This window comes from Arachis ipaensis, chromosome B08 (assembly GCF_000816755.2).
Source record: "Arachis ipaensis cultivar K30076 chromosome B08, Araip1.1, whole genome shotgun sequence".
Classification (NCBI taxonomy): Eukaryota; Viridiplantae; Streptophyta; class Magnoliopsida; order Fabales; family Fabaceae; genus Arachis; species Arachis ipaensis.
In genome coordinates, this window is record NC_029792.2 from 43075695 (window position 1) to 43087266 (window position 11572).

Here is an 11572-nt window from a genome sequence, read left to right on the forward strand (position 1 = left end):
ATGCGAATATTTTTATGAAATTTTTTACTGGCAAAAATCCTAACGTCACCGAGTCCGGAGGTTAGAACCTTCGTGGTATAGGCTAGAATCATTGGTAGCATTCCTAGGATCCAGAAAGTCTAAACCTTGTCTGTGGTATTCCGAGTAGGATCTGGAAGGGATGACTGTGACGAGCTTCAAACTCGCGAATGTTGGGCGCAGTGACAGTGTGCAAAAGGATAATGGTCCTATTCCGACGCTAGTGAGAACCGACAGATGATTAGCCGTGCGGTGACAAAGCTTGGTATTTTTCATCTGAGAGGATCATACATCCTGCTATGGAAGGAAGCCATGCGTGTTTGGAGAAGAAGACAGTAGGAAAGCAGAGATTCAGATGATAGAGCATCTCCAGAACCTCAGCCTGTTTCTCATTACTGAATCACAAGTACTATTTATTTTATGTTATTTATTTTTCATAAATATAATCACTCTTATCATTAATCTCCTTACTAAGATTTACAAAATAACCATAGCTTGCTTCAAGCCGACAATCTCTGTGGGATCGACCCTTACTCACGTAAGGTATTACTTGGACGACCCAGTGCACTTGCTGGTTAGTTGTGCGGAGTTGTGAAAAGTGTAATCGCAATTTCATGCACCAACTACCAATCACCATCTATCACCAACTCCTTTAGTTAGTTCGTTAGTTAGTTATTTAGTTAGTTTAATTTCTATTTGATTTTCTGTTTTTCATGATAAGTGTTGGATGATTAATCTTGTTTGCTGATTATTGCTGTTGATTACTATAGGATGCTATTTCAACATCAATGTTGTTAATTTTCATTGTTGAGTTTCTTTTATTGAGGTCATAAATTATTGCTTGGTCTTTAGTTCTTCATGCTTAATATTTTTGAATACCAAGTGTATGACATTGCCTTCAAAGCTTTCTAAATTTTTTGAATTGCATATTTTGGCCAGCATGTGATTTGATGTCATTATCTATGATGAGACAATTGAGTATTATCAATGCATTTTTTCTTTTAGGTGATACTTGTTTATGATTTTCCTTCATTCACATCACCTATTTCATGCATTGAGATTTGTGAAATTGGGGAATTGGATCGAAAGCCTACCTAGTGACATATTTTTGAGCTTTTTAAAGCTTTGTGGACCATGCTTGCTATGTGATTGATTTTAACCTCTAGCTCTCTTGTCCTAAGTTCCATAGCGCCCATGTGTTTGACCTCTATGTCACTTAGGTGTTGCAAACAAACTTCAATATGTGTCATTGTTTGATGTGTGAGTTCTATATTTCATTTGGTTTACTAAGTTTACTTACACATCAATCAATGCCCATTCATTATCCAATTCAAAATTGCTTGATTATTTGCTCGAGTGCTTTCATACTCTTTTATTATTTGTTTGTTTATTTTAACTTACAAGTCTCTTTAAAGTATTTCAAGCACACTAGAATGAGTGAAGTGCTTACTTCTTTTTGTGTGATTGTTACATAGATCTCTATGCTAGTGTGTGTTCTAAACTGCATGCAACTTAGAACTCACACACTATTCTTCCTTAATGTCACACTAATTTGCTCACTCCATTCTATTGGTTCTTACCTCATTCCAATAATTTACGCTTCCTTGCTTTACATTTTCTCGACTAATGGTGTTATTTTCTATTTTTCATGAATGATGCACCATAAGCGAAAACGAAAGCAGGGGATAGAACACGCAGGAGCCGATTGATCCACCAGCTGAAGGTGGCAACCCGTGTATTCGCCGTACCCCCTTTCTCATCTTTGAATGCACCGAGGACGGTACAAACTTTTAAGTGTGGGGAGGTCGTCCGACCTATCGGCATTTTTGGGTAACAAATTTCTAATTCCAACACATTCACGTTTTATTTTTAGGTCTTTTAGGATTTTTAGTTGTATTTTCTTAATTTGCATATATATATAGCAGGGGCGGAGCTAGGCTAACTATTTAAGGGGGGCGGTGTTTAATAATTTACTAAAAATATTTTATATTACTATTTCTATTGATAAAATTAAAAAAAATAAATATATAATCTCAATCAAAGTAAGACAATAATATATAAAAATTATCACTTACAGTTTTGTATCATGAAAAGGCTATTCGACGTTTTTTTCTATTTTCAAAACCATCTATAATTAAATTTGTGTCAAAAATAGCTGCTAATTCTTTTTCTATATAGATGACCAAATTGTCTGCAAGAAATTCATCAGCCATCTTACTTCAGAGTCTTGTCTTAACAATTTTCATTGCTGAAAAAACTCTTTCTGTTGTTGCTGTAGATACTGGTAGAGTCAAAACAAGACGTATTAATCTATCAACCATGTGATAAGTTCTTGATTTTCCTGTTTCTTGCAACTTGTTGCACAATTCATAAAGTGTACCAATGCCTTTCAAATGATTTGGTATCATGCTGATAATGTTGCAACTGAGACTTCAAAATATTTAGCTCATTAGAAGGAAAGTCAAGGGGATAAAACTTCTCTGCTAACTTACTCAAAGTCAAAAGCTCTTTTGTTTGCTCATTAAATCTACTATTCAACTCTTGTATTTGAGAGTCAATTGTTGCTAAGAATATATCTATTTGATAATGATGCTCAACTATCACACTTGGTTGACGAGATCGACCTCTTCCAAAAACATATTGTGCACTCATATTAGGGACTTCAATTTCATGCTTTTCACAAAAATCTTTAACATTTGCAAGAAAAGTGCACCATCCACCATCTCTTAATTGTTGAAGAAGTAACTTTGATGTAGAAACAATATGCATTGCATTAAGAATATCTTGAGATTGTTGTTGTAGTGCTTGGCAAAGAACATTAGTGATTCCCATAATCTCTTTCATCAAGTGCAAAGTGAAAACAAATTCAAATGACAATAATATTTTACTAACACCATAAGCCTCACCTCTGTGCATAAGTTGTCCCGTCTTCAATGATATTATTGAGAACAATGTTGGTAGTAGTAAACATTTTTACCAAACTGCAAATAGAATTAAAGTGAGAGCTCCATCGAGTATCCCCAGCTCTTTGTAAAGTGCTTATTTGATTCACACCTTTGCCTGTTTCTAATTCATTTTGAGCAACCAAGTTTGCATTTTCAATTGCTTGAGCTTCTTGTAATTGATCATGTCTTTTTGAAGAAGCACTAACAATAGTGACAATAGAGTTTAATTGAGTAAAAAATTCATGAATTTGAAGTACCTCTCTTGAAGCTGCCACCAATGCTAATTGTAATCTATGAACAAAACAATGTACATAGTATGCTTGTGGATAATCTTTAAGAAACAAAGCTTGCAAACCATTCCACTCACCCCGCATGTTGCTAGTACCATCATACCCCTGACCCCTAATATTTTCAACTTGGAGATTATAATGAGAAAGGACAGAAATCAATTCTTTCTTTAAAGTTGTTGCACAAGTATCAGTGACATGCACAAGATCAAAGAATCTCTCTTTAACAAAACCATCTAGAGTAACAAATCTCAAAACAATGGCCATTTTCTCCTTTTTAGATTCATCTCTAGCTTCATCAACAATAATACAAAATTTGGCATCTCCAATCTCTTCTCTAATTGAATTTCTCACCTTAGTAGCAAGAATATGTAGAATTTCTTTTTGGACATCATTTGAAGTATACTTAGCATTTTTTGGAGCATTTTCCAAAACATTCTTTTTCACTCTTTCATTGTAAGATCCCAAAAATTTCAACATTTCCAAAAAGTTACCTCTGTTGCTTGAACTTTGGCTTTCATCATGTCCTCTGTATGCGCAACCTTGAAATGTCAACCATCTAATGCAATCTATAGATGCTCCTAGTCGAATTCGATTCTTTTCAATCTCTTCTGATGTTTGCTTATGAAGAAGTCTGTCGATATGTTGTGATTGTTTCATCAAATCATCACATGATTTCAACACTTTATGATGGAATGAGTTGGGACCTTTGCCAATGTGATTCAAAAGAGCACATTCTTTTTTACTATTTACTTTCTTCCAATTTCTGAAACCATTCTCAATAAAATCATTTGAACCGGTATTGATTGAAGGTTCCTTAGCAAAAAGAAAGCACAGAAAATAATATATAGCATCATCTTCTATAGAATATTCTAACCAAGATGGGAACAATTTAAACCATGAAGCTTGAAAGCAACGATGACTTTTATCACCAGAAAATGGATCATTATCAAGAATTGGTTAATTTGGCCCAACTTTAATATAAGCCCGACGGATTTCATCTCTTTTATTTGGAGGAAACTTCCAAATCATTGGTTGCATTCCAGGATCTCTTTCCAAACAAAAAACACCCAGTTGATTTGGAAGAAGTCGTGGACGCTTTGAGCTATTCAATGGAGAACTTGAAGTAATGAAATTTGATGACCCCTCAAGTATTGGAGTAGTAATAGTAGAAGCATCTTCATTCTGTTGATCTTTTCTTTTAAAAAATGTATCAATGGTTTTGAACTTACTCATAATTCAAATGGCCAAATAAGTTCCTATAATTAAAAATATATTTAGCAAATAGTAATAAATTAAGTAAATAACTAAATATATAAAAAACATAAAAAATTAGACAAGACTGACAGAAAAATAATAAAAAAATATAAAAAAATTACAATGCTAGATTAAATACAATTCATTTGTTCTATTTTTTATGACTATGTCTCTTTATTATTAGTTGATTTAGTTCAATAATTTTCTTGAAATAAAAAAAGAATAAAAATAGAACCTTTTTTGAGAAAGAGGAGTGAAGAATCATTTGTTGAACTACTATCTTTTTTTTTAATCTACAAAAAAAAAAAAGAAGAGTCAAAGAGGTAAAAGATAAGAAGATTAAAGAGATAAAGAAGAAGAAGAATAGGAAAAGTTGTTACCTGAAATTTTGGAAAGTGAAGGTGTCAAGGCGGGAAGGGGGAGACTTGTTGTACGAACAAAATGGGAGGATTGAGGAGAGGTTGGGAAATAAAAAAAGGGGATGGGGAATGGGCTTTTGGGCTGGGTTTTTTGTATGAATTAAAAAGGGGGTTGGGAAAGTTATGGAAAAAAAAAAAGGAAGGGGGCTGGGAAAGTTATGGAACAAAAAGAGAGGGGCTGGGAAATAAAAAAGGAGGGACTAGATTATTTTTTTTTTTAAATAAAAATTAAAGTTTTGGGGGAGGCCATTGCCCCCCTTTAGTTATATGTACCTCCGCCCCTGATATATAATAAGCTTAGTCAAAATAATGAAATCTTCCAAGAAATTTATCTATAGAGCACCCCAATTGATTTGAAAAAAAAAAGTTTTTTTGAACTTGCTTGAACTATACATTGTGGAACATGGTTTTTGAGCTAAGAACACATAAGCATGTGAGTTTCGAGACTAGTTTTGTAGTTACATCATATAACTACTATTTTCATTCTTGTGTGTATTATTCTCTTTCTATGATTGTAATCTTTGATTTGTTTGATTCTTTATGTCTATTATTCTGTGTATGAATGCATTTATATGATTGAGGCCTTCATTTCATTTAGCTTACTTACCCAAATGGCCTTACCCTTTTATCCATCTTTGTTAACCAACTTTGAGCCTATGATTAATCCCCTTTTGTTTTTAATTTTAGCACATTACAAGTCTTAAAAGGGAAAACAATAAATGTCCTTCATTTGAATCTTTGATTAGCTTAGCTAGTGAGTGTGTGTATCATTTAAGTGTGAGAAATTTGGGAACATTGGGTGACATAAGAGTGTATTTTTGTATTTTTGGGAATTGGGTACATACTCATGCATTAAATGTTTAAATCATATGCATTGATGCTCTTGTATATATTCTAGTTTGAAAAGAAAAAAATGTCTATATAAAAGAAAGAAAAAAACAGAAAAAGAAAAAGAAAGCAATAAAAGGGGACAAAATACCCCAAAGTAAAGTAATAATAGCAATGCATATGAGATGTGAAGTGAAAAGAGAATGCATGAGTGTGTGAAAAAGTGAAGAATGGGTAGTTAGGTCGCATTAGATTTGAATAGGTTGTCATAGGTTAGGTGGAAAGCTTAAGTTAATCAAAGATTCAAATTTCAAGCTCACTTGGCCATATGTATCCTTACCTTGACCCTAGCCCCATTACAACCCATGGATAAGTCCTCATGATATTTGTATGCATGCATTGAATAATTGTTGATTGTTAGATGAAAAACAAATCTTAGAAAGCATGATTAGAGGAGAATTGAGTGAATCAACCTTATACACTTGAGTGACTTGAGCGGATACACATCCGATGAGGATTCGCTTGCTCAATTACATGTTTTCACTTATGATCATCTCTTTTCTTACAAGTTTGTAAAATCTTTTCAATAACTCAATTCAATTGTGGGTTTGATGTGATTGCTATTGTTGTACCCTTGTGTTCATATATGTATTCTTGGGAATTGATTTATTTTGACCAAGTAGTTGCATTCATTTAGAAATATTGCATGTAGGTAGATTGCATATAGATAGTTTACATTGAATAAATGTTGATACCCTTTGTCTCTTTCTTGAGTTTAGCATGAGGACATGCTTAGTTTAAGTGTGGATATGTTTGATAAACCTCAATTTTGTGGTTTATCTTGTGTTGAATTTAGGGGATTTTATCAACTTATCCCACATTTATTCAATGAAATAGCATGCTTTTGTAATTCTCCCCAAATTTGTGCTCAAGAGTGAAAACATGCTTTTTAGGCCTTAAAATAGCTAAATCTAATTCACTTTAATTACATTTGATTCCTTGATATTTTGTTGAGTGATTTCAGGTTCATAAGGCAAGGAATGGATGGAAGAGGTGAAGAAAAAAGTATGCAAAGTGGAGAATTCATGAAGAAATGAGCATTTGGAGAGGACATTCATGGCCACGAGCACGCGTCATCCATGCATACGCGTGAGGAGGAATTCGCAAGGCGACGCGCACGCGTCGACCACGCGCACGCGTGATGTTGGTCACGTGACCTCATTAAAGGTAATACGCTGGGGGCGATTTCTGAGCCATCCAGGCCCAAATCCAACTCATTTCTGAGGCTATTTCATACAGAATTCAAGAGGAAACAAGGGGGAGCAATTAGATTAGTGTAGGACCATGCTTTAGGTAGTTTTCTAGAGAGAGAAGCTCCCTCTTCTCTCTAGAATTAGGTTAGAATTAGGGTTTTTAGGTTAATTTTTCTCTTAGATCTAGGTTTAATTTCATGTTTTCATCGTATTTTTTTACAATTTCTTGTTCTTACATCTTTGATATTCTTAGTTCTCTTGTTAATTTCCCTTTTTATGCCTCTTTTTATGTTGATGCACTCTTGTTGGATTTGGATTTCCTTTTAATGTAATTTATGTTTTATGTTTCTTTGATGTTTAATTGAGTTGTTATTGTTGATTCCTTGAATTGGGTAGTTGTAGATTTTTTATTCTTGCAAATTCATGATGCTTTCCTTTTATGCCTTCCAAGTGTTTGACAAAATGCTTGGTTGGATGTTAGAGTAGCATTTTTTAAGCATTCTTGGCTTGGAAAGAGAAATTAGGCAATCTTGAGTCATTAATACCCAACTCATGTTGGTGATCTAGGGTTGTTAGTTAATCTTGTTTCTATTGACTCTAATCTCTTGCTAATTCAATTAGTAAGTTGATTAGGACTTTTGAATTGAGATTAACTAGTCTTATTTGACTTTCTCTCAAATGTGAAGATAACATTGTATCTTCTTCCGATGTTAGGGATAACGAAATAGGATTAGCTCTTGTTAATCATTATATGATAATTAATGACTAGGATAGAAAGCCTATATTCTCAATCCTTGCCATGAATGTCTCCCTTTATTATTTTCTTTATTTAGTTGTTTGCTTTACATCTCTTACCATTTATTTTCTTGCACTTTTAACAACCCAACCCCCTCTAATCTCATAACCAATAATTGAGCACTTGATTGTGATTCCTAGGAAGAACGACCCGAGACTAATACTCTCGGTTATTTTTTTTGGGTTGGACTTGTGACAACCAAAATTAAACTTTGATTTGAGGATCGATTGTCGATTTGGGCTATGCTCATAACGAAATTATTTTGTTAAATTTCCAACCAGTATAAATCCTCATTATCAGGTAGCAATACATGCCATATCCTCCTCTATGACATTGGATACATCGTATTGTCTAGATGCATCTCAAGGTTTGTTGCATTCCCCCTGAACACTATATCCATTAGCATGTGCATGCTGACCCGCTCCACTCGATGTACCCACATCCAAGTCATTGTCTAGGCTGTCGATGCCTCGCTCCTATCCGAGCACGGCTATCCATATGCCGAAGATTAAGAGCATCAGCAGAAAGCATCAAGTGAATGCCCTGTGGGTACGTCATGGGTAACACTATCGCTTGTCACAAAGGCTCGAACGGTCTCTCTATGAAGAGCACTGCAATACAACCTTTATCAGCCACCATTTATCCTCCAATCTGAAGGCCAATGTAAATAGTCCGTCAATATTTACCGACGACTTCGGTATATGTTGTGCACCGCCAATCTATCAAATAACTTGATCTGGGTGATGGAACTCAACGAAATGATAACAAATCAGAGGCACCACTACAGTATGCACTGCGTTGTATCGTCGCTATGTACCCACTGAGTAATGATATTGTTCATCGACTGTATGTCATAAGGTGTCGCACGCACACACCCCCTCCCCCAGCGGCTTCGGTACATGCTATGCACCTCTGATCTTTCTAATGACTCAATCTTAGTAATGGAACTCGACAACTACAATAAATGGTCAATTTTAATTTTAAAGTTAAATTTTTCACACAATTAGTGGTCAATTCATAAATAATGAAGATTTTTATTTAAAATAAATAAATAATACAATGTCCAAATAAAATAAAAGTCAAGTACACCAAACAAATATATGAAACAATAAAACTAAAACCTAATATTTACTTATCCAGATATTCGTTGTCTTCAGTCCCGTGGCCCTAAGTTGGCGAAGAACGACCCTATGTGTATACGCAGTTCTTATACGGGGCTGAGGCAATTTCGCGTCAAACTGCATCGAGGTCGACGACTGAGACCGCGGATCCATCGGCAGCGTCCTCCCCACTTTGCTGAAACTGCTGAGTCACGGCCTCCAGTCTCTGTGTGTAGGTCTCCTGTGCAATTAACATAAGTTATTGTGTGATTATTAAGCTAAGACAGATATATAGTTAATATCTAATAATTTAATAGAAAAAGATAATCAGACATACGTTTACTCACATAATGGTCTTGAGACTGCTGATCAAGAAATCTCTCTTTGTTTTCCTTTAGCGTATGGGTGTACTTGAAAGTCTCCGCCAATGTGACCTCACGGTCCAATGACTTTGACTACACAAGTTGCACTGAATTACAAAATTATTAGAGTGGCTAGTAATGATATCCAAAACAAATAACATAATGAAGTTATTAATAATATTAAAGAAACTACATACCAGCCTGGCCTAGTTTTCATGAAGATTGCCGAGCCGCCGGTGTACTTTCACGACCTTTCCGATGCCCTATTATCTCGGTTGGTGAGATGCTAGTGCCTAAACCCCGCATCATTCTCCCAATGAGCGAATAGACCCTTCTTTACCTCCAGTCAGAGCCAGCATGTTCAATGGTCTTGGCCGTGACGAACATCGTCCAACATCTGTTGGAGCCGCCGACTCATCCTATAGTTGAATATCTTTTGGATGGCCAAGTCGTGCTCAGTATCCCAAATGAAGTGCAGCTGCAACAACAAAGCTTTAAATTTTTTAGACAAGATAGAGGATATAAACTAGCTAAAAAGAATTAAAACAGAAACAATGAAAGTAATTACCGCCCATTTCTCAAACCAGTGCTGCCTGGTCTCAACAGAGATCTTCATGTAGCTGGGGCGGAGTGATAAACCCCAATTTTGTAGTTTATATTGTATAGAATTTGAGGGGTTTTGTCAATATTTTGCACACTTATTCACAAGAATTGCATGGTTTTGTGTTCTCTTCCTAATATTGCTTCATGATGGAAAACATGCTTCTTTTGCCTTAAAATTGCCATATTTTGATCCTCTTTTATTGCCATTCGATGCCGTGATATGTTTGTTGAGTGATTTCAGAGCTTATAGGGCAAGAATGACCTAGAAGAGAGAAAGGAAGCATGCACAAGTGGAAGGAACATGAAGAATTGGACTTTGGAGAAATCAGCTTCGACGCGCACGCGCACGCGTGGATGCAAGGAGTTGAGTGTGGCACGCAAAGAATGGCGCATCGGCGTGGATTGGCAAAATCTCCATCGACGTGCACGCGTGATAAGCTGCACGTGACCTCATTAAAAGAAATCATGCCTGACAATTTCTGAAGCTGATGAGGCCCAAATTCAAGCTGGTTCTGTATGAAAAAGACCCAAGAATTCTAGGGGGAAAGCGGAGGATCATTCATTACACACTTAGACACAATTTTAGCTAATTTTTTGGTTTTTGTTCTTCTGGAGAGAGAAACCCTTGTTCCTCTCTAGATGTAGTTTGATTTGATCTACCCTTGTTGAATTTTGAATTGGATTTTGTTGATTTCTAGTTTTAATTACTTAATTTGAATGCCTTAGTATAATTTTGTTTAGATCTTGTGTTAGATTTATGTTTTCATGTCAATTGCCATTTTCTACCCATTTTGTGAACCTTGTGAATCTTGAATTGTTAATTTTGCATTGATGATTTCCATGATTAATTATGTTGTTTGAGTGATTTTCCATTGCTAATTGTTAGTGGGTGCTTTTTAATTTCAATTTAATTGCATTTTGAATATGTCTTTTAGTAATGCTTACCATGTGTTTGATGAAATGTTTTCTTTGATTATGGAGTAGTTTTCTTTACTCTTGGCCTAGTGATGAGCGGATAATTTATACGCTTTTTGGCATTGTTTTTACATAGTTTTTAGTATGATTTAGTTAGTTTTTAGTATATTTTTATTAGTTTTTAATTAAATATCACATTTCTGGACTTTACTAGGAGTTTGTGTATTTTTCTGTGATTTCAGGTAATTTCTGGCTGAAATTGAGGGACTTGAGCAAAAATCTGATTCAGAGGCTGAAGAAGGACTGCAGATGCTATTGGATTCTGACCTCCCTGCACTCGAAATGGATTTTCTGGAGCTACAGAAACCAAAATGGCGCGCTCTCAATTGTGTTGGAAAGTAGACATCCAGGGCTTTTCAGCAATATATAATAGTCCATACTTTGCCCGAGTTTAGATGACGCAAACTGGCGTTCAACGCAAGATTTCTTCCCTATTCTGGCGTTAAACGCTAGAAACAAGTTGCAAATCAGAGTTAAACGCCAGAAATAGGTTACAACCTGGCATTTAACTCCAAAAGAAGTCTCTACACATGATAGCTTCAATACTCAGTCCAAGCACACACCAAGTGGGTCCCAGAAGTGGATTTCTGCATCATTTACTTATTTTCTGTAACCCTAGCTACTAGTTTAGTATAAAAACTACTGTTAGTGATTTATCTTTTGTTCATCTTTTGATCATTTTAGATCTCTAGACCTCCATGGGAGGCTGGCCACTCGGCCATGTCTACC

At 35.4% G+C, this 11572-nt stretch overlaps 1 protein-coding gene across 1 annotated transcript; it reads right to left on the reverse strand.

Moving 5' to 3' along the window:
* Positions 2921-3910, reverse strand: LOC107610995 (zinc finger MYM-type protein 1-like). Its single transcript, XM_021108221.1, has one exon. The coding sequence runs from the start codon at positions 3908-3910 to the stop codon at positions 2921-2923; it is 990 nt and encodes a 329-aa protein (XP_020963880.1).

Excerpts from the sequence above, each read along its gene's own strand:
- LOC107610995 (XM_021108221.1), bottom strand. The coding sequence starts at position 3,910 with ATGAAACAATCACAACATATCGACAGACTTCTTCATAAGCAAACATCA.